The sequence below is a fragment of the Eubalaena glacialis genome, chromosome 3, assembly GCF_028564815.1.
Source record: "Eubalaena glacialis isolate mEubGla1 chromosome 3, mEubGla1.1.hap2.+ XY, whole genome shotgun sequence".
Taxonomy (NCBI): Eukaryota; Metazoa; Chordata; class Mammalia; order Artiodactyla; family Balaenidae; genus Eubalaena; species Eubalaena glacialis.
In genome coordinates, this window is record NC_083718.1 from 108959234 (window position 1) to 108986563 (window position 27330).

The 27330-nt window shown below is 35.4% G+C and overlaps 1 protein-coding gene across 1 annotated transcript in view; it reads left to right on the top strand.

The window, feature by feature from the left end:
- The window catches only part of DPYD (dihydropyrimidine dehydrogenase), an 813917-nt gene that overhangs the window by 394032 nt on the left and 392555 nt on the right, over window positions 1-27330 (top strand). The window contains exon 12 of the mRNA XM_061183827.1: window positions 2353-2537. Within this exon, the coding sequence (XP_061039810.1) occupies window positions 2353-2537 (185 nt within the window). The remainder of the gene's footprint in view (window positions 1-2352; window positions 2538-27330) is intronic.

The window sequence follows — 27330 nt, forward strand, 5'->3', positions numbered from 1 at the left end:
TAACATCTCCTATTTATTGACTGAGTTAGTGATAGAGCTCTAATATTAAAGTGAATCATACCATATGCATTTGTAAATCATAAAAAAGTTATAAAGCACGTTATTCACGAACTTCAACTTAATTCAGCAAGCATTTATTCTGCACCTACTATTTAAGGTGCACTGTACTGAAGAGTAGATTCAAGTTTTGCGAGACCTGAAGCCTATATAACTTGAGGACTTTCTATAAAAAAAGAAAAAAATTACAAATTCAGATTTAGGCCTTGAAAGAGGCCCATGCAAGTGAGGGACCCTGAAGCTTAAGCTTCAGTAACTTCACAGTATATATGTCTTTGACTCTAATTGCTGCTGTGGGAAATCAAAGATAACTAAGGCATAATCCCTGCATTGCTCAAGCTTAGAGTGAAATCTGTGCTAGTCTTCAAGGATATTCTTGTAAAAAAATGAGGAAAATATATAAAAGAGCTTTGATCTCCTAGTGAAATAATTTTGAATTCCTTCTCATTTAAAAACCATCTTTATTTCAGGTCTCTATGTAGGACAAGGTTGTATCAAAGTCTTGGACAAATAAGATCATTTCTTATATAAGAGAATTATTTTTTACCCCTTGCATGTGAGTGTGTGTGTGTGTGTGTGTGTGTGTGTGTATGTCTCTATACCATTCAATGATGGTGTGTTACAGTTACCATTATTATGGTAGGTTGAATTGACGAGCCATGCTCACTATCGACGTTTTGCAACTCAGGTAACTGTCAACAGATGGTAGTGATGATCTGTTGTGCAACGGGGAACAAATGCTAAAGGTCTCTTTTCATGTGACCTTTAAAGACAATAGAAAAATCTTCTCAGAATGCCATTCTGTATTGAAAATAATTACATGAATATTTAATTTTACTCTCAATGAAGGGTGAAATTGCATCAGAGATACAAACAATAGAAGATTTTTAAATAAAAACCTGAGCTTGATGTCATTGATCCATCTACTCATCCATCCACCCATCCATCCATCCATCCATCGAATTGAGTGTCTCTTATGTTTTAAGTGCTGTACTAGGCTTGGTGGCACAGTGGTAAGCAGCATAGCATGGACACATTCTTGTTCTCATGGAACCTACAGTCTTGTGCGGAAAACACAGTCAACAGTAGTCCCTTAATAGTTTTCTAGAATTCTAATATTCTTCAAGTAGAAAACTACAAATATGCACCAGGGTTTATTTTTATGTTTTTTTTTCTATTATTGCTCAGAAAAAAATAATTTTAGAATAACATGGTTTACATTTGGCTGTTTTATTTTAAACTTAAATTATTCATCTATTCAACAACTAATTTTTGTATTCTAAGAACTTCCAATATTTTCTCCTTTTGTTTATATTGTTATATTTTCTTTTCAATTGGAGTAAAAAATAGCTCCCTTAGTGTATCTTGAGAAGCTGTGCTTAAAATTCATGATATGAATACCTGGAAAGAACATTTTATCTTAAAACACTGGCTCAGTTTGCTCCATCGTATATGGTACTGTCTACCTTTCTTCATTTCTTCTCTAGATCAACCCCTTAATCTAACTTAGTTTCTTTTATCTCTTCCAAATATCCAGATCGTGTGACGAGTGAGTTTCCTTTAGGTAATTTTTCTTAAAGGGACTCAACCTCTTCCTTTTCCTGACATGTTTAGATTCATTGGAACACAGCATATTTAGCAGATAATTTAAATCTCTTTTACAGAGCAACTTCCACAAGGAACTAATGTTAATGGTTGCATTTGTAGATTTTTACAAAATAAAACAGAAATTGCTGGCTAAATGTAACTGTATTCTGGGTCCATTAAATCGCTTAACATTAAGTGTAAGTAATTTGATGGAAACGTAGAAGATATTGTCTTGTTTTGTTCATAAAACTTGCTGTGAAAGGAAGAGATTGGCAGTTGATTCAAATTCACAATATAACTTACATCTATGTTACACAGGAATAAATTTGGGATCATACGAGTAATAACAAATCTGTGAAAATAATGGTCATGGACAAAGTTTTAGAAAATGCGTTTTATAACCATTAGAATATTTAAAGGACTGTAGTCTGCCAAACTTCTTACACATAAATACCAGATCTGAAACATTGCCCAAATCTGTGGTCTTTAACACCTACATGTGAGTTTTATTTTGAATTGGTTAAGTCAGGACACTTTGAATGTGTTGTTAACTAAGATATTTCATTAACTTTCCATTTTTATGGTTCATTAAAAACAGTTGCTTGAATCCCTAGAACAATAATTACATCATAATTTTTCTTAATTTTCAAATTATTGTTATGTGATGCACAGATTAGTCATTGCCTGTTGTCTTTCACTTTTTTCCAGTAAAAGAAGCCTTGAGCCCTATAAAATTTAACAGATGGGATCTCCCAGAAGTAGATCCAGAAACTATGCAAACCAGTGAACCATGGGTGTTTGCAGGTGGTGATGTTGTTGGTATGGCTAACACTACAGTGGAATCCGTGAATGACGGAAAGCAAGCCTCTTGGTACATTCACAAATATATTCAGGTAGGTGTTTGCCATCAATTTCAGTTAATTTTTTTCCAGTGGATAAGTACTTCTTTATTTTTGCTACTCATTCATATGAGCATTTCTATAAGGTATATAGTAACTATATATGCAATAGGTCACATACATATTTACTTGGATAAAATTTTTTAAATGTGGACTGGATAGCAGACCTGTTTAGGTGATTGAAAATTCATTTGTGCATTTCTACCAGTGGAATACTATGAAGTTATTCATCCTGTATTCAAAATATTTATCAATGCTTAAAGACATAGATAATACATTTATCAAATATGGATGATATGCAGTATGATATAGAATCTATATTCCTAATAATCTTGCACAGTCCAGAAAATTATGTTGTCTGTCCACGTGGATCAGTGAGTTCCTATTCAATTCCTAAATTATATGGACCTAATTGAAAAGAAAACAAATATTTTATAAATTTCAATTGTAATTATTTTTTCACTATTTACTGTTGTGATACAAATGCAGAATGTAAAAATGATAAAATATAAAGTTAAACATACTCTGGTACAGTAATTTTGTGCTCTTGAGGAAAAAAGCCATATCTACCAGATTTCAGTTGTCTTACTTTTTGACAAAATGCTCTGTTCTTTTCTTGCTCTATAATTTAACTAAATGTAGACACAGTGACCTCATTTACATAAAATGTTTCTGGAAAAGTTTGCTCTTGTAAATAAAATCCTTATTTTCCTTTCCTATTCAAGAAAGTCTCTAAATTCACGATATAATTCCGGCCTCCCTTATTTTGGTTTCTTTGGTTTCTCACATGCTAGCAAAATTCACTTTGTCTTTAATGTTTCCTTGAATATTTTTCTTCCTCTTTGTCACCACCATTTAGTCTATTCTGGTTGTTCTCTACTCTTTCTGTAATTCATCCATGACTACTTACTTACTAGGTAGGGCCTGGACTTGGTACTGATTACATCATATTTTTTACGTTGTTAGTTAACCAACCTACTCCCACCTCACCTCGGCATCTCTGAGTAGTGGGGCTTGAGATGTTGGGATCTGGGCCAGAGTGTGGTGTGGTGTCCCATAGAGGTAAAGCTCTAAGAATGGGTGTAAACCACAGCCTACTGGTTGTGCATAGAGACAAAGGAAGCAGTGTTTTGGGGAGATGATAAATCTAAAATTAAGAATTCTGTCCAAATCGTTCATAAATCAAAAGGGACTAGGCTAGGAAGAAAAGGGGAAAAGGAATGCAATTTTAACAGACAGAAATCTGGGAATACAAAGGAGACATGTCGGTAGTGGTTTTGGCTCTAGTTGCTGCAGCATCTGTATTTTGGAGAGTCCATACGGCCTCAGAAATTCACAGCAGGAACAGTTCAAGACAACTACCCAGGATGGACTCCTGCTTTGGCTTTTTCACTTTTTCTGTCCCAAAACTTATCACTCTTTTAATTTTCTCATTCTACTCTTATTTCTTATTTTCATAGTGTTCTCCCAAGGCTCCCAAGTGCATAACTCCCTAATCTGTATCTCCAGTAGGGCATTCTCTTCCATGATCCAGCTGTCTGCTGAACATCTTCACTTGTCTAAACTACATTTCAAATTCACCACTCCATTTGGATATATATCTTACCTACACTTCAAACTCACGGCTTTTAAACCAAACATGATCTCCTAAACTTGTTTCATCTCCAGTGTTTAACATTTCTGATTCCCAGAGTCAAATCCTCTACATCAATGGTCCTCAAACTCTGGATTATTCAGACTAATAAAATTTTCAAAATCAGTTTGGAAACCAATATAGGGCTGATTGCTTCTTGTTTTGCTGAGTAACAGCATTAAAATAAACACTGAAACACATGAAATTATAATATTTACTCGCATTTATTAACAAGAAAGTTTATGAGAAAAGTAGGAAACAGCACAGTCTCAGAATAGAGATAATTCTTAAGAAAACACAGTTGAAAGATTTATGCTAGTGTGTTCACACACCTATTTTTCTCATAAAACAGCACTGCTGTACACACCCTTATTTATGAGTTATTTATCTAAATTTTCTTTTCTTCTCTCTCTCATATATGCCTGGTCAATTCTATCCCTGTAAAGACTTTCATACACTTATTTTAATTTGCTTATTTTTTGTGTGAAATACGATTTTTGGTTGACTAGACATCTCACTGACCAGTCTGTTAACTCCTTGAAGAAATGAAAGTAGACCCAGGAGAAGGGAAAAGGCTTTTGTGCTACGCCAGATAAAACCTAGTGAAGATGTGAATTCAGTTTGCAGAAGTGAAAATGGTGGGAAGGCAGAGATGCTAGAGAGATTTGAAAAGGTAAAATTGAACATAGGCAAGTGGAGAATGGCGTGTTATTGTTTTCTAAATATTTAAATCCATTTGTAGCTTTTAAATTAAAAGACATAGAGAATGTTTACTGTATTTTATGATGATGGTGGTTTTGTAGTGCTTCACAATTATCATTCAGAAAGATTCTTAAGGGTATTTTTTTTTTTTTACTTCACTGTTATCTTTCTACTTCCCTGAATCTGATAAATGTGTGCTGATAAAAATGAGCAATCATTTTACTTAGTTGCCACTTACTCATGACAAGAAAGACACAGACTCTTAGGTATTATGAAAAAAAAAAGTGCATGTGCTTTAAATATGTATTGCTAGGAATGATAGTGTTTAAAATATAAAAAAATTAAAAATTTGTGACCAGTAAAAGTTTTGGGTTTGGCTGAAGAATTCAGACTTGTCAAAGAAAGTATTGAATGGCATTTTAGAAATACAGTAAAAGCAGAAGGTAGATAAAATCTCTGTCAGGTAAAATGAACACTTTCACTTTCCTGCGAGGGTGTTGGATACAAAGTGCTAAGCACTTATGAGACTAAAAAGGAACATATAGGCAAAGTAGGATTTTTCTCTCTTTACACTGTCAGTAACTTAGTTCTGGCCTCTATCACCTCCTAAAATTGCCCCCAGTTTCCCCCTGTCAAATCCAAGGCCCCTATGCTGCAGCCAGAGTCATCTTTCTAGTATACAAATTTGATCCTAATTTCCTCACTTAAAACCCTTCAGAGGCTCCTCTTTATACTCAAGATAAAGCCCAAACTCCTTAGCTTGTGATACCAATTTGAATTTCCCCCAACACATCAAGATATCTCCTACATCTGGGCCTTTCCCGACTCCACCCATTTCACCTGTCTGTATCCCGCTTGTCCTTCAGGTTTTGCTTCCTTCTCCTCTTCCAGAAACACTTTCCTTCTAGTGTGTTCTTTAGCATCCTATGTTTCCCTGATTGACGCCTTCTTACTAGTCTGATGCTATGCAAGCCAGTGGCGTGCTAGTTTACTAATATACCCTCAAAATAAAGAGTGTATTCATCATTAAATAAGAAAAAACGTAGGGATAATTGATTTTAAAGGAATTTAAAGAAGAGTTAAGAAAACTAATATATTTGTTATATAAGTTAATTAGCACTGTAAATAACTAGTGTTTTCTTACCAATGTAGCATTAGTTTAGAAAAATTTATATAATGCCTGAAGTGTATTCATGAATGAAGGTTTATAACACCTTGTCTTATGTTATACTTTGGGGAAACATGCAACACTAGATAGTGGACTTTAAAAAATGATTTTATACATACATTATAGTATTAATTCATACATGCAATCATTGCAATTGGATATTTAGAATTTCTTTGAAATACACTTTTTCAGGTAAATGTGATTATTTAAAGACACACATGTTGGGATTTCAGTAATTCCCATAGTTATCTGAAGTGAGCTTCACTTAAAATTTTATTAATTTAATCAATTACCACTTATTGAGTACCAGCTGTTGGGTGTAACACTTGACTTTGCGCGGGTACCAAAGTGAATAAATGAGGAGAAGTATAATAGAGTAGTTAGAAATTTGAGCTCTGAACTAAACAGATCTGATTTCAACAATACTTTCAAACTGTATGACCTTGGGAAAGTCACTTCATTGCTCTAAGATGTGGTCTTCTTAGGGGTAAAGAAATGATTTATTAATAAAGGAGCAATAATAAAGTTCCTACCCTATTGGGTTTCAGGTAAGAATACATAAGGGAGTTTATGGAAAGTTCTTAGTAAAGAGTCTGAGCTATAAATATTTATTGTTTGTGAATTATTAGAGATTATTCCCTTTGGACTGTTAAAATGGTATCAGAGAAAAATTATAAAATAGGAGATTTGAATAGAAAGTCAAAGTATAGTATTTTAACAGATGAAGATTGAAAGAGGCTGTTTCAGGTCATGACAAGAGCATTTTATCTAGCCATTCATTTATTCATCCATATGCATCCATCTGTCTATCCGTGTAGTCATTCATGCATGGATTCATTCATTCATTCAGTAAGCAGTAGTTTTTTAAAATGGTGCTTTACAAATAGTTATGGAAGCATACACATAATACAAAATAACAAATGCAGTAATAAAAAATGTAAAGGCACGAGGCAGTATGGAAGAGATAATGATTGATTCTGCCTGGAGGTGGGTATCAGGATATGGAGTGAGCAGACTTCATAAAAATCAAGATACACGTAAAGAGGGAAGATAAGAAAAACTGGAAGAATGCTAAGTGATTTGAATCGCTGGAACTTAAAGAAGCCTACTGGATAAGATTGCATAGCTTGCCCACTGTGCAAGGGCTACCCAAACAAGGGTACCAGTTGGCTGAAATCCAGACCAAGCTCCACTCACCAAACAATGGCATCTTTTGCTGTGCTGCTTCTATTCAGAGGCAGGTGTGCCTTCCTTGAATTTTCACAAAGGTGCTTTCTGCCTGCTCCCTAAGCCTTGCACCTGTGCTACAGCTTTTTTTTTTTTCACCGAAAGGCAGTCTGGGCTAGTGGAGGCCCTGAACATGGAGACTATATAGGAAAAATGGGAGAAAGGATCTGGGGTTTATTATACTGGGGTTAGAACATGATGAGAATACCCAGTTTGGGAATTTAATTTGGAGTATGTAATGAGGCAGGAATGTGGTAGGAACTGTTTGAATAAAGAAGTGATAGTGTCAGATCTGGAATTTATAGAGAGAGAAATATTTTTCATTTTGTCAACATTTTTCTCCTTGTAAGTCATTATTTTAAAATATTAAACTTGCCCTTCTTTAGTTGTACTAATAAGTGATCCAATATGACTTCACCTTACTTGTTTATAATACTATGATATTAGTGGAGTCCAGGCATATTTGAGTTTTCTTCTTTCACTTAAATGAGAATACTGACTATCTAAGATAATTTTGACAGTGTACCCAAAGAAAGAGTATATAACTGAAAGAATGACTACAGGTAAACAAAAAAATTGTATAAATTTTCAAATTTGCACTTTTACTTGTATCTTTGTAATGGATTTACTTAACTAGTGTGTGTGTGTATGTGTCTGTGTGTGTGTGTGTGCATGTATGTGGACAGATGGATAGATAAAAAGTTCTGTAATAGGAAAAAAAAGAAATTAACCACATTAACCCATCAGCCTTTCTTCTCTAAAGGAGCTTATAATGATGTTTGAATTCAATTATTTCATCCATGTGAAATAGTTAGAGAAAAATATATATGACGTAATAGAAAGCTAAATTTACTATAACAAATAAATGCTAAATTAGTCAAGGAACAGAAATAAATGTTGACTAGAATTATTAGAGAAGACTCAAAAGAAGTAGTCCCTGATTTTTATCCTCCCTGGAACATGCCTTTTATATTCACTTGTCAGCCGTTGAAATAACAGACACTAATTGTTTAGCATCTATCATACATCGTACAGTTTTTGGTTATAATGACCCTGTTAAACAGCCATCCTTATCTATGTTTCATAGCTGGTAAAAATACTTCACCAACTTTACTTTACCTACTTTACTTTAGGCTCAAATGATAAACCTATTCAAGGTCAGTATCCTGTTAGAAATGAAGCCAAGGTCTGAACACACAAATGTCTAGCTGTTAAGTTCCCCTGTACTGAACTACTTCCCTGGTACTTTTCAACTCTGGAATCTTAGTTTTCTTGCCAATTAGCAGCAGTCCTTGATATCTTCCCCTACAGTATGTGTTAAAATTTAAAAATATAATAATGCAATAGAACTTCTCCTGAGAGTTCCTCTGTAGTTTGAAACTGAAATTAGAAGATTGTGATTGGAGGCTGTAGTCTGTGTGTAACTTAATTCTGGTTAAAAATATACCTTAGGGCTTCCCGGGTGGCGCAGTGGTTGAGAATCTGCCTGCCAATGCAGGGGACACGGGTTCGAGCCCTGGTCTGGGAGGATACCACATGCCGCGGAGCAACTAGGCCCGTGAGCCACAATTACCGAGCCTGCGCGTCTGGAGCCTGTGCTCTGCAACAAGAGAGGCCGAGATAATGAGAGGCCCGTGCATCGCGATGAAGAGTGGCCCCCACTTGCCGCAACTAGAGAAAGCCCTCACACAGAAACGAAGACCCAACACAGCCATAAATAAATAAATAAATAAACCCAGTTTAAAAAATATGTATATATACACCTTAACCAGAATGGTTAAGTGTATAGAAAAGCTCTAGGAATTTGAACTTTCCAGAGAAAGAAAATAGAGGGGCAATTAGCTCAGTTAGTATGATTAAAGACTATTTAATTATTAATTGGAGTAAAAATTAGACATTTAATTATATAGGTAAATCCAGAACATTTATCAATGATAAATTGGTTAAATCCAGAACATTTATTTAAAAACACAGGAGTACAAAAAAGTTATCTTGTCCTATGAAACAATAATCAATAATTTTTTGGTTAATCTGAAAAAGTTAAAATGGGGATGTATAAAAAGGATATATACATATATTAAGCATATCATTTTATTTTAAAGCATTTAGATATTTTCTCATTTTCATTTCTCTTAAAAAAAATAAGCAGGGCCAAGATCTTTTCAATCCAGTCACTGGAGTTCTAGCATATTTCTTATCTAAACCTATCTATAATATATTGTCTACAACTTCCATTTTTGTTTTTTAAAGTGGAGCCACATTTTCAAGGAACATACATAACAATTTTCTGGGTTTTTATGATTGCCCTGAAGTCATTTCAGTTGTTTCTGTCACACTTAATTTGACAGCAACTGTTTTTTAGTAACTCACCTTTTTATCATATCTTTTGAAAACATTCAACTTAGTTTTCACAGAATCAACCCTCTTTCTTTTCACATTCGTATAGCTCATCGATTTATATAATTTTTATTTACACTTTGAGCCAACACAAATGGGGTAAAGAATGTACAACTGACTCTTTTTTTTTTTTTTTATAAATTTATTTATTTTTGGTTGTGTTGGGTCTTCGTTTCTGTACGAGGGCTTTCTCTAGTTGCGGCGAGCGGGGGCCACTCTTCATTGCGGTGCGCGGGCCTCTCACTAGCGCGGCCTCTCTTGTTGCGGAGCACAGGCTCCAGACGCGCAGGCTCAGTAGTTGTGGCTCACGGGCCCAGTTGCTCCGCGGCATGTGGGATCTTCCCAGACCAGGGCTCGAACCCGTGTCCCCTGCATTGGCAGGCGGATTCTCAACCACTGCGCCACCAGGGAAGCCCCAACTGACTCTTAATAAGCACACAACTCAATAGGTGGAGTAGAAGGTTCATAGGCACACAGAAGCACCCCACCCATTACAAAGATTCAGTACTCCTTGGCCTTCCTGTGTATATCTCAGAGAGGAAAAGGAGAGAAGAAACTAGTCTAGTGAATCTGTTTGGTGCAACCAACTTGGTTAAGAGAGTGTAAAAGGTGCCTAAGGTCCTACTTTACCAAAGAGGACCTTAATACCTTAATACCAAATGTTCTTTACAAAAATACAATCATTCAGAAGATTCAGCACTTACTTTGTTCTAGTATTGACATACAAACAAAAATTTAGTCACAAAACGTAGAGGGAAAAAACGCTATATGGTATCTCACCATGCTATGCCCTTCTCTGAGAACTGGGAGATAGAATACAAGCTAAATTCTTCTAAGTCTAATCCTAGATCAGAAGTTCATTTTTCCTAAAGTAATCATGGTAGTTCTCAGAAAATGATCTTCTAAGCATGAGACATTTTGTCAAATAAAGCAATCTAAATATATGGAAATTATCTCAAAAGTCACTGGTTTGATTACATCATTAGAGTGATCCTTTAGTCATGTCATTATTCTGTGATTCAGAATTCTATTTTAAATTCACTATCTCTTATATGTAACATTAAAAAACCACAATATTTATTACTGGTAGTGGAAGGGTTTATCTAAATGTACATGTTGCTGCTATGAAAGCAGTTGTCGTGGTACAAGATAAATATTGAAAGGCAAAAGACAAGAGTTATTAGTGGAAGGATAAATATGGAATGAATAGAAACTCAAATAAAGGACAGAATTTGTATAGAGCTTATTCAACTATAGGCAAGAAATGAAAAGGATAACACCTGGTTTCTTCTAGGTAGAATTCATGAGAAACTGCAAAGGGTAAGGAAAGAGGCATTGGGTCATTAAACATTAGAAAAATGTTTTGGTTACTGAGTTTACAAGTGACTTTAGGTGTCACTGAATACTTAGTTACAGAATAGTTGAAGTTAAATAGTTACTGAATATTGTTTATTGGCACAGCATTTGAGGTCAAATTTCTACAACAACAAAATGTTAATTTTATTATTGGTTTAGTTTCAGTGTTCCTTCTATATACATGAGTTTGTCTACATGCATGTTCCCAAATGATATTCTTTTTTTTTTTCTTTCTCAAACTTTACCCTTAATTAAATAAGCTGTATTCCTATAATAAGTATCCATGTTAAAGTGCCTGATACTGTTATGATTATTTCATTTATGATTATTTCTTTATGTTATACTTTCCATTTTGTCAATCCCTACTGAAAGTAATTCTTGTGGCAAAATTATCTTAGAATGTATGTACAAGATACACACATAAATATTAGAGCATCATACTAGATCTAAAATGTCTTTCCTAACCCTGTAAGATCACAGAGCACAGGTATCTTTTAAGTTTTAGTTTTCTACAGTGTTTTTTCAGCTCAACTTTCTACAGTGTTGTTTGGCTTCAGTGAAGCTTATATGATATTTTAATGAAGGTTATAATGAATTTCTCTCACAGTTAATATGATTCTACTCAGTTGTATGTAGTATATGGGTATATTTTGAAATAGGTGTTTGTAAAGTTCTTCAGAACTATCATAAATTCCTTGCATGGATGACCTGCTTCTCTACTGCTTGAGGTTTTTGTGTATTTTCTTTTGGTTTCATTGAGGCACAAAAGAATAGTTAGTTGTTGAGAGAACTAGATCTCTCAGGGGGTTAGTAATGAGATACAGAGCCTTTAACCTTTTGGTCACTAGTTCAGATCTGCCCCAGGTCAAGAGTGACAGAAAGTCATTACCATCTATCTGATGGTAGTTCAATAGGCTATGTGAAACAAATTTGTGATTTCAGTACCTAGTGGAGAGAGAGACATGCCATAGTCCCACCATATAGTGAGTGAGTAAAACATGGTAGTTGTGATTTTAGTTTGAAAAGAGTCATCCAGTCATTGCTAAGTATTTCATTTTCTCTCTGTGAGCTGAGACTCCTCTTGGTGGATTTGTTAATGGAATGTTGTGAGAAAGCTAGGTTTGTGTTCGTGTTGTTTTGTGATTTGGGGCCATGAGATTCCCATCCAGAGGAATCCCTATCTGTCATTGTCACTAATAGGGTAAAATTCAGCCTCACTAAATTGACTTTTAAAAAGTGATTTCAGTCTCAGATGGTGATTAATTCAAGATTCAAAGTTACATCATTCATGTCTGCTGTTTCTTCAATGCCCTTCTGCATATATTTTTTAAATGTTTCATTTTCCTCTTTAATCATTAATTTTATCTACATTTGCACATATGACTGAACATTTAGAGAGGCCTATTCATTCTTGTGAATCTTTCACATGGGAAATACTGAGTTAACAACCAAGAATAGAAAATTGTAAGGACACTTTGAAGATGGGGAATTCAAAACTGGGCACAGTGCAGAAGGATCATTGCTATAAAGCTAATTGAATTATGTGCATTCATATCAATAAATGAAATCTTTCACCTTCTGCCATCTTTAGGATTTGAGATTATGTGAAGGATTTTATCTATCTAATACCTTTAGTGAACTGTCAGGTTATTAAAACTTTTTGATTTGGGGGTCTCTTCGAAAGGTCTCTTTCTAAAGAGAAAAAAGTGCTATGTTTATACTTGAAAGATTTATAAGATCACAGCATTTTCTTAATACTGGAATATTTACAATTTTATTTTATATTGGGGTCAATGATTTTCCAAACAAACCCACACTGTTGGATTGTTAAAATTTTAAACCTATCTCTAATAACATCTATGATGTGAAAATAAAGCCCAAAGAACGGTAGTGACAGTGCCTTATGTTTAAGATTTCTGCTCTGGACAAAGATGAACAGTTGCTAAAAAAACATGACAGTCTGGGATTTTAGAAAACAAACTTAGAAGAAATTATCTATGTCCAAGTCTCTCTTGCTTAGAAGACCTTCAGTGCCAACTTTAAATAAAAGGCACTTATCATCATCATTGCTTAAAATATCACTTTAATTCCACATCTTCAAAGACATTCTTTTGCCCTGAAATATACCAGTGGTTTCTACAGTATCTGAAGAACTATGATTTGAGAATTAGAAATTTAAATTGCACAGGCTTAATATTAGAGTATTTCCGTTACCCTTTGCAGGTTTTGAGGCAGCTTATTCGACCTTACAGTCTCACCAGGAAGCTAATGGGAAAGCCTTGCAGCAATCTTCACAGGAAAGTTTCCAAATGTCAAGTGTCATCTTTCCAGCTGTTAGATGAATGGGTAGCCAAGAGGCATTTATTTGGGTGTGCAGCCCCTGTGAAATCTGGGTGAGGCAGGAGAAAAGGCAATAATTTGGTGGTTAGTTTACCAGCATTGGTATAGTTGCAAATATCTTAACCAGGCAAAGGACTTCATTTGTGGTTTAATGATTGACAGCCAGCTACAGTCTTCTTCTACTTAGGGAATAAAAATGCCTTTCAAAAAAGGCATCATCAATATGTCATACTAATTTTTGAATCCTCCACTGCTTCAAATAAAAACAGTCTTATCAAGGGAGCTGGTTTCTTCTCTAAACCCTTCTCCAACTGAGAGGAGGTAAGGCTTTTCAAATGACAGCTGTATTAAAATCTTGAGGCCTATTGAAAAAGTGTCCTTTAAGACATATTTCAAACTCTTTAATTCCTGTGTTAAAAGAAAATTGGTATAAATCATTGGCCACTGTCAGGTTGAAAAACAATGAATATCAATAAAAAGACAGTTATAAATCATAATGGATTTAGTTTGAGATAGTGATAGCCTCCGAAAAATAATATTGAAGTATGTCATGGCTAAATGCTGTTTCCATGCTAAGTTTTTCCACTTGGTCAGGGTCACAGTATTGAGACGACTTCAGCCCAATTTCTCATTGGGAAGCTGGACCTTTAGACTGAAAAAGAATCAGAAGTGCATGTGATCTCATTTTTATCCCTTTCAATGGGAAGTAGTAAAGTTAAATTTGCTTCCAGTTATTGAAAAATAAAGTCCATTTTAAGTGCTTGTAAATAAGCATACAATAAACCCTATAGTGCTATCTATAGAATTTGCCTTTGGTGGTACATTCATGTTAATTTTTGGTGTATGCCCTAGCTAATGTTTAAAGTAATTATTAAGTATCAGAGACAATATTTTTTCTATTAAAAATTCAATTTTAATAATGTGTAGCTTTTTGTATATGAAGGGGGATTTATTTTTTATATCATCTATATGTTGTAAAAGGAAATCAAGGAAAAAATGAGGAATGAGCCTATATCTAATGGAGCTATCAAAACAAAACTATCTAGTTGGTGATAGGGGAAGAAAATGCCATGACTAATAAGTAATTTTAACGCCTTTTATTGACTTTGTATAAGGTTCCAAACCTTATTAAATGGCAGCATTTGACCTGAAAAGTAATTTAAAATGAAATTGTCTCCATAAAGGCAGAATATTTCCTTACCAATACAGCAGTAGATTGCTACTTCAGACAGATAACTCAAGATTAGAATGGGTAGAAAAAATAACTCTGAAAAATCTGATCCATGCCATACAGAACCTGATCTCAGCGTGTGCTGACGTTGAATGAAAGAACTTAGCCACTGCAGTGTCACTTGGTCCAAATAGGCTATAGGTGTTAAGAATTCTATGCCATATCTTTAACACCTTAATGCCTGGAGCTGTATGGTGCTAAGGACAATATCACAGTAGAACAAAGAACTAAAAATCTTTAGTTTGCTGGGGGAAATTCAAATGCAAAATAACTCAGTTGAAAATTTTAGCTAGAGTATTATTCTCTGCATTCAATGATTTAGCAAAGTTGACTCTTATACAAGTTGTAAAGAATCCGAGTTTGGGATTGATATGTACACATTACTATATTTAAAATAGATAACCAAAAAGGACCTACTGTATAGCACAAGGAACTCTTCTCAATATTCTGTAATAACCTAAATGGGAAAAGAATTTGAAAAAGAATATATACATGTATATGTATAACTGAATCACGTTGCTGTACACCTGAAACTAACACGACATTGTTAATCAACTATACTCCAATATAAAATAAAAATTAAAAAAAAGAAAATTATCCTGATAAGGTGATGTAATGGAAACCTAAAAGTCAAGAGACCTGCGTTCAAGCCCTGACTTAATTATTCATTAATTCTCCCTTCAGACCTTTGGGAATGTCATATTGCCTTTTGGTTATCTCACTAATGGCTCTGAGGCAGCACAATATACTTATAGAGGTGGAATTCCCAGTTTAAAGACTTGAAACCTGTTAAAGTTTCTGATGTGTTATCTTGTGCCTCACTATTTTCATCCATAAAAAGGACAAAATTATAATTTTTTTATGGCTCTGAAACCCAAATAATACCTGTTAAAAATAAAGAATCTAATTTACTGAATACCTGCTACATGCTCATTTCCTTTTTAGGAGCTTAACATTCATGTTACACTGAAAAATTACCTCTGGAGTAACCATTTTTCCCCCATTTTACAAATCAGAAAACCTATGCTGAAGTTGGTTCAGAGAGATATGAATATCATCTGATTCAACCCCTTAATACATAGGGCAGGAAGCTGAGGAACAGACTTTGAAAGATTAAATTCAAGTTATAGGAGAATTGAATAATAGAACTATCTTCTGAAAGGGCTTTAAAATAAGTATGTTAAAGATCCTCAACGAGATAAAGGCAGCAATAAGATCCACAAAAAAGAACAGGAGAAATGTAATGCCGTCGTTAAGGTGTTGAAACTGTGTGATGGCCATGTTGGGGCTGTAGCCAAGTTTTTTCATCCTCAGCCCTGCTGTTCATTTCAGTAACTGTCCAGCCTCTTCCTCGTGGTGTTCTCTTGGCTGGACTTTAGCTGAGCTTGTGGAAGGCAGAACACGTAGGTAAGTTCCTGCCAGTCATCAGAGAACTCTGTACCAGAGTGGCGATGAGAACAAGGGTACTGGGCTTTTGTAATCCATACAACTACCCCTCGAAATGATGTTATTTCACTTTTGGATGACTTAGCATATATTGCATAGTCACTGCCTGCGGGACAACATCCCATGGGAATATAGCCTTCAATGTGATGTTTTGTCAGTTTTGTTCTCTATGGTATCCTCGAAGCCTAGAACAACGCCTGTGTTATAGTAGGTGATTGGACAACAAACGCCTACCATATGGTAGGTACTTGATAACTGTGGTTGAAAAATTGAATGTGCTGAGGATTACAGGACACATGAGGTTTAGGAAGTAGATTTTACAAATTCACTCGGATCATTGGTGATAAATACTACTTTCAACTGCTAAAACAGGTGGTGGGGTACAGTTAACATGGAAATGAAAGGGTGAAAATGAGCATAACGGTGTTACAATTTTTCTCGTTTGATTCCCACAACATCCTTCACAATCGTTGTTTTAAAGATGAGACAAATGAGTTTTAAAGAGACCTAACTGACTTGTTGAGGGTGGCACAATAACCTCTGAGAGACTGTACTGGTTTTCTCCCTGCATCCTATCCCCACCTTAGCCTATATCAGAGACTTCTTCTCCCAGAAATACAGAGTTAATAGCTTAACACAAAAGCAGGGATTGCCTGATAGGTTGTTGACTTACAATTTTGAGCTTTTTATTCCAAGTCTTAATATTTAACATTGCTGCTGTCACCTTTCTTAAATGTCAGCTTCTGTTATTTACCTTCAGCACTCTCACCTTGCTCATACTGACTCCTTTGTACTACATGGATTTGCTGTCAGGCACCACCTTGTGCTGGTCACCAGGCTTTTCTTACACTAGTCATTGACATCTTGTCAGCAGTGTTGCCGCATTTGCCCCTGGACCTGTGAATATGGCAATTGTTACCTTCTTGACTGACACTTTTGAAAATTTGTCAACATGTTATTTATTATTTGGGAGGGATCCTTGGCTAACTTAGAAGCCATTTCTTAAAGTAGTGTATTATCCTTTTAACTGACCCTTATGGTTGTATGAAGTAGAGGTTCTGTGTAATAGTCTACATGCTGTTTTCTTTTCTAAAAATTAATTAATTAATTTTAAAATTAATTAATTTTATTGAGGTATAGTTGATTTACAATGTTGTATTAGTTTCTGGCATACAGCAAAGTGATTCGGTTATACAAATATATATATATTCTTTTTTTTTATTCTTTTCCATGATAATTTTTTACAAGATATTGAATATAGGGCCCTGTGGTATACAGTAGGGTTTTGTTGTTCATCAGTTTTATATATAGTGATTTGTATCTACTAATCCCAAACTCCTAATTTATCCTTGTCCCCCCCTTCCCCTTTGGAAACCATAAGTTTGTTTTCTATATCTGTGAGTCTGTTTCTGTTTTGTAAATAAGTTCATTTGTATTATTTTTTAGATTCCACATATTAGTGATATCATATGATATTTGTCTTTCTCTGTCTGACTCCACTCAGTATGACAATTTCTAGGTCCATCCATGTTGCTACAGATGGCATTATTTCATTCTTTTTCATGGCTGAGTAATATTCCATTATATATATATACTACATCTTCCTTATCCATTCATCTGTGGATGGACATTTAGGTTGCTTCCATGTCTTGGCTATTGTAAATAGTGCTTCTATGAACATTAGGGTGCATGTATTTTTTCAAATTAGAGTTTTCTCTGGATATATGCCCAGGAGTGGAATTGCTGGATCATATGATAACTATATTATTAGCTTTTTAAGGAACTTCCATGTGGGTTTCCACAGTGGCTGCACCAATTTACATTCCCACCAAGAGTGTAGGAGGGTTCCTTTTTCTCCATACTGTCTCCAGCATTTATTTTTTGTAGACTTTTTAATGGCCATTCTGACCAACGTGAGATGATACCTCCTTGTAGTTTTGATTTGCATTTCTCTAATAATTAACGTTGAGAAATTACCTATTGACCATCTGGATGTCTTTTTTGGAGAAATGTCTGTTTAGGTCCTCTGCCCATTTTTTGATTGGGTTGTTTATTTTTTTTTGTTATTGAGCTGTATGAGCTGTTTGTATATTTTGGGAATTAATCCCTTGACAGTCTCATCACTTGCAAATATTTTTTTGCATTCCATAGGTTGTCTTTTTGTTTTATGGTTTCCTTTTTTGTGCAAAAGCTTATAAGTTTGATTAGGTCCCACTTGTTTATTTTTGCTTTTATTTCTATTGCCTTGGGAGACTGATACATTCTGTTTTCTTAATGGATGATATTATGCTTAGTAGAAGGTAGAAACCAATGTTATTGCTGTAGCTAAATTGATAAATTGGGCCATTCATTTCAAAGTCATAAAAAGGGTATACCAAAACTCTGTTGATACACACATGACCCTTTGCTCACCTCCTTCTGGTATCTGCTCAGGTGTTACTTTATTAAAGAAGCCTCTGTGGGTACCAAATGGAAAACTTCCCTGACCCCAGCCATACTATTCCCTAACCCACATATTCTGCATTCTGTTTCTGAGGAAAAACCACTTTAAGACACAATATTTTGGGTCCCTGGACTTAATACCAACAGGTGTGTGTAGAGGGGGAGTGGTTCTGTACACCACCAAGCAATGCTCAGGACACCAGTTGGGTATGCTACAGGTTAACTCAATTCTGACACTATGTACCTGGGGATAAGTGTCATATCCCACAGGGAAGAGGTCAATCCCACAAGACTGACACCTTCCTCCCTTCTGCCACTTCAGATACCAGTCACCAAGTCCAGGTTATCACATGTGTTTCTGACTAATAGGCTATAGATTGGAGGTTCCAGCGACCCCCCTCTATCTTAGGATGCCAATCACAAGAGCAGGTTGTTATCTGTGCTTCTGACAGGCTATAAATCAGATGTTCCCATGATCCCCTCCTTGGGTTCAATTAATTTCCTAGAGTGGCTCATAGAAGTCAGAGAAACATTTTACTTACTAGATCACTGGTTTATAATAAAAGGATAAAACTCAGGAACAGCCAGATGGAAGAATTATTATATAGGGCAAGATATGGAAAAAGGGCACGGAGTTTCCATGCCTTCACCAGGCACACCACTCTCACCCGAATCTGGTGTTCCTACCTTGGAAGCTCTCCACATCCTGTTCTTTTGGATTTTTATAGAGGCTTCATTACCTAGGTATGATTGATTAAATCATTGGCCATTGGCGATTGATTGAACCTCCAGCCTCTCTCCCCTCCACTGAGGTCAGGGAGTCAGGTGGGTGGGACTGAAAGTTCCAACTTACCACAAGGTTGATTCTCCTGGCAACCAGCCCCCATCCTTTGGTTCTTTCCAAAAGTCACCTCATTGACATAGCAAAAGACACTTTCATTGTTTTCATTATTGAGGAAAGTCCAAGAGTTTTAGGAGCAATGTGCCAGAAACAGGACAAAGACCAAATATATATATCTTTCATTATGAATCACACTATCTCACACACACACACATACACACACACACACACAGATACACTAATCTATGTGTTTGTCTCCCACCCCCTAGCCCCCATCACTCTGTATAAGATCCATGAAACTAGAAAGTGTAATTTGTTTACTGCTGTGTTCCTAGACCTGGTCACAATGTCTACCATATAGTAAGCACTTCGTAAATATTGTTGAAAAATTGAATATGCCTAGGAAACATTTTAGGTCATGGGACACATGAGATTTAGGAAGCACGTTTTACAAGTTCACTTGACTCATTGGTGATTCTACATTGGGTTGCTCTATTATTCAGCTCAGGCCACCATAACAGTATACCATGAAGTGGGTAGCTTAAACACCAGAAATTAATTTTCTCACAGTTCTGGAGGCTGGAAGTCTGAGATCAGGGTGCCAGCATGATCGGGTTCTGGTGAGGGTTCTCCTGGCTTGTAGATGGCCACCTTCTTGCTGTGTACTCACATGGTGGAGAGTGAGCTAGAAAAAGAGAGAGAGAGAGAGAGAGAGGGAGAGAGGAGCGCAAGTGAGCTGTGAGCTAGCTCTCCGGTGTCTCTTCCTATAAGGGCACTAATACCATCTTGAGGGCCTTACCTCCATGACCTCACGTCCTCATCTTAACCTAAGTAACCCTCAAAAGCCCAGTCTCTAAATGCCATCACTTTGGGGGTTAGGGCTTCAATATATGAATTTGGGGAGAACACAGTTCAGTCCATAACAGTTGCTAAAAGTGCTGGTACTTGGAAATGGGAGTAAAGTTTTACATGGAAACTGAAGAATTAAAGAAAAAAAAAAAAAAAAAGCCAGGTAGAGAGAAGAGTACATGCAGACCCCCAGGGAAAGTTAGAGTTTGGTGGAAGTCACATGTGACTGATATGTATATTTATATAGAGAGTGGAATAAGGTAAGTTTGGATAGGGACACAGGACCAAATCATGAAGGATCTTGTAGACTATAATAAAGAGTTTGAATATTAACAAAATGCAATGAGAAGCCAATGAAAATTTTTAAACAATCAAATTTATGTATTTAAAAGGCTGTTCTGGTGCAAAGTAAAGAGTGGATTTCAGTAGGAGGCAAGGAAAATGGGGAAACCAGTAAGAAATAGTCCCAGTAAGAGATAATGGTGGCAGTGAAAATGGATGGAAGTGCTTGGATTCATATATTTTGGAGACACTGCCATTAGATTTGCTGGTGGAAGAGAAATGGGGAATGAGAGAGAACAATATCAAGAATGATTCACAGATTTTTGGCTTAAGCTGGATAAATGGCAGTGTCATAATAAAGTAAATGGGAAAAACTAGGGGAGGAATAGTTTTTTTTATTGAAGAACAGAGGAATGTTTGCATGATACTACTTTAAGTTGCTTAACAGCTGGTAGTTAGGGGTGGAGGTAGGGTTTAGATGGAGAAAAAGATCACATTGATTTGAGTTAATATCATTTAATTTTGTAGCCTTATTTTGTGTTCAGGTTACAAATATCTTATTAAAAGCAATGTGAATATAGTCCTTTAAATAAGTGAATAAAATGGGATCATTATTTTTTAGAAACTTTTATAGACTCATATCTTTCTAAAATTTTCATTATAAATAATTTCTCAAAATGGAGAAATGAAATCTGATTTTATGTTATAATTATAATCACTGTACCTAGGCCTTTCCATCATGGCAACAGCTAATCCAAATTAATTTCTGCTTTGCAAGTTTTTTCCCTCAGATATTTCTTCAAAGGGCAAAGTAACTGAGCTGGAGTTAATTAATGCATTAATCCAACCTATGAATTAATCTAGCTGTAAGTAGCTGCACAATGTTATTTATTCTTTGCCTTAAAATAATCTCAGAATGGATGCTTCTAGAGCAGCTGTACCCCAAGATAGGGACCATTATAGTTATATCACAATGAAATATAAATAAAATGAGTAAGTGAAAGCTGTTTGAGGATTTTAAATTGGAAGCAACAAAGTGATAGTTATTTTCTCTTCTTCAATCAAACATAACACTACCAATAGTCTTGCTTTTAACAGTGCTTTCTTAAAAAAAATCATTCTACTAAAGCAAATTAGGGAAAAAGTGAAATTGGGATACATAATTATGATGTGATTTGCTTTTCCCTCAACAGAATAACAATTATGTATGCAAATTTCTCTGTCTGTGATTCCATGACCCAGCCAGGTATAATAGAAGAATACCAGTGATAAAGAGTAATAATAAAATAATAGGTCATTGTAGTGTAGCATTGTACTTGTTTTTATTTCTATTCTCAAAAGAAAGGCATTATGATTGATTACCTCATTAATATCTGACTGGTATATACTTTTCTTTCTTTTTTGTTTTTTTAATTTGGACCTTAGATATAAGAGTCTGTTCACCAGTGTTGGTTTGTTTTTTTTTAAATTAATTAATTAATTAATTAATTTTATTTTTGGCTGCGTTGGGTCTTCATTGTTGTGCACAGGCTTTCTCTGGTTGCTGTGAGCGGGGGCTACTCTTTGTTGCGGTGCGTGGGCTCCCCATTGCGGTGGCTTCTCTTGTTGTGGAGCATGGGCTCCAGGCACATGGGCTCCAGGTGCATGGGCTTCAGTAGTTGTGTCATGTGGGCTCAGTAGTTGTGACTCACGGGCTCTAGAGCGCAGGCTCAGTAGTTGTAGTAAGCACGGGCTTAGTTGCTCCGCAGCATGTGGGATCTTCCCGGACCAGGGCTCAAACCCATCTCCCCTGCGTTGGCAAGCAGATTCTTAACTGCGCCACCAGGAAGCCCTACTTTTCATTTTTGATAATAGATTTTTCAGTGCATGTGTACATGTGTTGTGTGTGTGTGTGTGCGCTTAATCAAACCATCATGAATAATTTTTAAGTCAGTTTCCTATTTTGAGGGCATTAATACTTTAGAAAAACAATGTTTATGTAAATAGGGGCAACTTGACATAATGTAGTAAGGGAAAGCTCTGAATGCAGATCTTGCTCTACCATGTATTAGCTGCTTATCTTTGGACAAGTAATTTACTTTCTTTGAACCTCACTTTTCTCATCTTCAATAGGAGAATGATGCCTAACTTGAAGAGTTGTGATCAAAAAGAGAGAATAAGTACAAAACACTTATCACTGGGCCCAGCATAAGTATTATTTGCAAATAGACAAGTATCTTGTTCATTTTGAGAATAAAGTAAGTGACCTATTTTTACAGTGGGCCTTAACATTTGGAAAATGTATTGATGGTTGTCAGAACTAATGCCTTTTAAGCAGGTAAGCACTTTTTAGAGTATGTGCCCAGCTTATTTGAAAAATGTAGACATTTAAGATGATGGTGGCTAAACTTGAATGTCTCACTTGAGAATAAGAATTAGGAGAAGCGTTAATACGGCTAAAGAAATGATTTTCAAGCTTGGATGCACAGTGCAGTCTCCTGGAGAGATTTTTAAAAATTACAGTGCTTGAGTCCTACTCAGAGCAATTCTGATGTAATTAGCATGGAGTCTCTCTTGCCAAGACATCAGAATTTTAAAAAACTCTCCAAATGTTTTAAAATGTAGAGTTAAAAATGACTGGGCTAGACCTATAAAATATCAACCGTTCTGGATAATGAAGCAGAGGAAGTCAATTTGCAGAGACAGAATAAACCTAGATGCACACAGAAGAGAGAGCAAGAGACAGATCCTGTGGCTTTCCATGAGGATTCCCAGCCCTTCCTGGATGCCTTGCTGTTTTCCTGCTGAGTTACATGAGATACTTCTATACCCTCATAATAACCTTCTGAACCTAGTTTCTGTTACTTGGAACCAAAGGAGTCCATTTGAATCTGGAAGTTAAAAGTCATGGAGGGCCGAAAAATGTGTTATTTTAATCTGGATCCTGGCAAAATTGTGAGGTGAATTTTTATGTCACTTTGTGTGACTGAATTATAGAATACCTGTATTTACATAGGAACTTGATTGCCCAGAACAGTTATTTACCATTCCTACTAGATGGCTCTTTTGAGAGCCTTTGCTAAATTCAGTAGTCTTCCAGAGGTAAGAGTTGAATGTTACTCTACATTAAAATAATAGAATATTGGACTTTTTTAATATCTGGAATACAGTTAATGATTATTTCATCTAAACTGATTATCATCCTATGGGAACTGATGTAAAAAGAGGCTAAGTGCCCATGGACAGTAGTCTGATGCATTCAACAAATATTTTAAGCATCTTTCTGCTGGGTCTTATGCTTGGTGCTGAAAGTAAATTAGATGGGAGACACATACATGTAAGCAGCCAAGTACAGAGTATGATAAGGGAATAAGTGAGCTTGTAGATAGCTGGGGAAGTTTCCTGGTGGAGATGACAGCAAGACTGACTCTTGCAGGATTAGTTGGAATTTTCAGAGCAGAAAAGCCAGGCAGGAAGTAACATTTTAGGAAAAATAAAAAGTCATAATGCATAGATGCATTAATGATATTGTTTTGTTTGAGAAATTATAAGTGGTTTAATAAACTGAAGCATAAGATGTTGTGAGGGAATGGTAGTAGATGAGATTAGAAAGGGTGAAAGATGTGATTAGAAAGTGTAGGGAAAGGCAAGAGCCCAGATCACAAGTGGGACTATATAGTGCTGAAGAGATTATGCTGTATTCTGCAGGTAGTGAAGCTCCTTGAAGGATTTTGTAGATGGAAATGAAATGAGAACATTTAAGTGTAACTCATATAAATTTGGGAACTCTCATGGTCTATGCATGTCATGGAGTTATTTTTTTTAGATTGAATTGTAAGTAACTAAAATCTTTTCTCAGTCTCCCCTAAAAAATTCTGAGGGGGAAAAAGCAAATTTTTACAAACGTCATCTTTCGACATCTCTCTCATTCTCAATATCTCATGTGGCTGACAATGGCTTTTATAAAAGAAGTGTTACTTTTTATTTCTACTCTCTAAAAATCTGCTGAATATTTAGTTTTTCCTTAATCTCTATTTTTACCCTTGCCCTCCATCCTGATCTCAGTTCTTTACCACTTCAGCCTCTTTTGATTCTGTAGTTTTCTTTTGGTTTCTATTAAGTGCATTTTGAACAACCAGAGAGATTGTGGTGATGTCCAGATTATAAGTTGATTCCTGAATTAGAGAGCGGAGAGAGGGGGGAAATTTTTAAAATTCAAGTTTCTGTATTTAACCCTTTTAACTACTTTAGCAGACTCCTCAGTTTCAGAAAATAGAAGGTAAATGAGATATCCAACAAAGGACAATGAGAATGTCGAAAAGCATTGTGTATTAAAAATAATTATATAGATATAAATAATGAGGGTTGCCTTATGGAAAAGTGATTTTATTTATCTTTGTCTCTACAAGGGGCAGAGTTGCCTTTAAGAGTAAGTATTTTATATATAATATGATATAATGTAATCTAAACATATATTTTGCAAATATTTCAAATTCTAATGGACATACTAATTTGAATAGGTTATAGTCACTGCCCTCAAGGAGCTTATGTTCTGTTTGAAGAGAAAATCAACATGTACTGCACAGTATGATGACTACTGAGATACAGCCATATTTTAAATGATAAAATATCAAAGAAAAGAGTCAGCTACTTTAGACAACTATATGAAGTCTATTAAAGAAATGCCCCAGGAAGCATATTCTTGCATGAATGAGTTGAGTTTGGAAGGATGATTAGGAGCTTGATGGGTGAAGAAAGTGTTAGGTTATATTTCAGGCTAGTCGGAATACCTAAGATAATGCATGGAGACAAGTGGCAGTGTGATGAATGATCTGTGGTTTTAATTTTGTGTTCAGTTGGTTGGTTGGTAGTTTTATTTACGTTTTTCTGTATGTAAGCTCCAGAGACCTTGTCTGTTTTGTTCATCACTAATTTTTTCACTTATTACAGGATAATCACTCTTCTATGTCAATACATTCTTTTTTTCTGTGTCATTCCTGACGCCAGTATAACATTCTTTGTACAGTAGTATCATTGGGGAGCTAGTCCTCATTATTCAACCTCTAGGTTGTTTCTTACATTCATTATTTACTAACACTATCAGATGACTGGAAAAATAATACAGTCTGAAATTGAAAATCTGAATAACATATTCTTTAGAAGGGAATGTACGATGAGGTACATTTTGAAGGAGTTGAGTTTGAATTAACGACAAAGCATCCACATCCGAAGATCTTGAAGTCTCTTGGAAATCTGAATTTGGAGGTTGCAATTTGAATTTGGGAGGAATTAGCCTTGTGGTGAGAGCTGAAATCTGAGATGCTTAAGTTCCCTGAGGAAGGGTGCAGAGGGGAACAAGCTTTTAAATTTCAGAAAATGAAGCATACATTAAGCCTTGAGTATAGTGTGAGGTTGAACAGACTGGTTTGCTGTAGCACTACACTGTGGTAAAAAGTCACAAAGACAAAATAAAAAAATAGCCCTGTATGTACAATATGAAAAAAAACTGCCTATTACAACTAAAGATTTTAGGTTATGTCATATCTGCATATACATCAGTAGTAGTTTTGTCAATTAAATAAAATATACACTTTTATAAGAAGGTACACTTCTCATTTGAGTTTTGTGTGTATATTGATTTTTTTATCATTTGTTTTGTTGTTTGCTTTTCGTTTTTGTTTTGAAGCTTAAGGAAAATCTTGCAGAGTTTGTCCACATCATTCCCTTTCTAAATATTAAGGCAGCAACCTTCTTAAGAATTCCAAAGCAATGCTTTATGTATTTAAAACTACGTAAATTAAGAAATGCAAGTTGAACTACACATATATATCTACGTCCTTGGGCTATTGTCTAATGCTATATAGCTATAATTATTGACAAACTAAAATTCATCTGTGAGATTGAAGAGATTAGTTATTTCAGTACAAAGCCATGAAAAAAGGAGAAAATGTAGTGTCATTCACCTCACCTAATAATGAACATGGAACCATAAGTATTTCTGCTATCATCATCAGATCAAAGATTGCCCAAAGTTTCTAAGGTTCCTCAAACATGGAAGGTGCTTCTAAAATTTCCCTGGTGTTAACCAAATTGTGGTGTCAGGAAATTCTTCGATAGTCTAACCTTGAAGTTCCCTGATTCAATTTAAATTATGATTATTTAGAGCTAAGAAAGTCTTACTGAAGGTGTTTATTTCCTCACCTATCCCTGTACATACTCACATAGACACAAACAGACACACACCTCAAATTTACATGACTCAGATTATCCCTCACTTCCTTATATTATACATTATAACTTTTGTCTTTACTAATAATCCTTTTAATAGTATTGCCATCCACGTGAGAACAGAAGACATTATGCTCACAATAGGACTGCACAATATTCAGAAATGTCCCTTGAAACCCAGAACATTGTTGGCAGAAGATGCCTGCCACAGCTGAAGGCTAGATGCCATCAGGTACCTCTTTGCAGGCACCAGAGACACATTAGTCTTTCAGTTCACAAGTTTGATGCTTTTTTACATATTACGTGAACTTAACTTTACATTATAAATGGTGGAGGTATAGAAATAATTTTTATGCAGGTCATGGCAATCTTTATCTACATAAGACACACTCCTGTAAAATTAAAGTTCTGCTCAAACAACTTTTGAGTGATGATTCACAAGACAAAAGAGTTCTTACTTTAGAATTAACTAGACCTGTCCATTCAGTAACCACTTTGGCTGAGAAAATTCATCCTCTTTATATTTGCCAGTATTATTTGTCTTTCAGAGATAAACAGAGAGAAAGGGAGGGAGGAAGACAAGGAGAGAGACAGAGACTTTTTTTAAACATTTTTATTGGAGTCTAATTGCTTTATAATGGTGTGTTAGTTTCTGCTTTATAACGA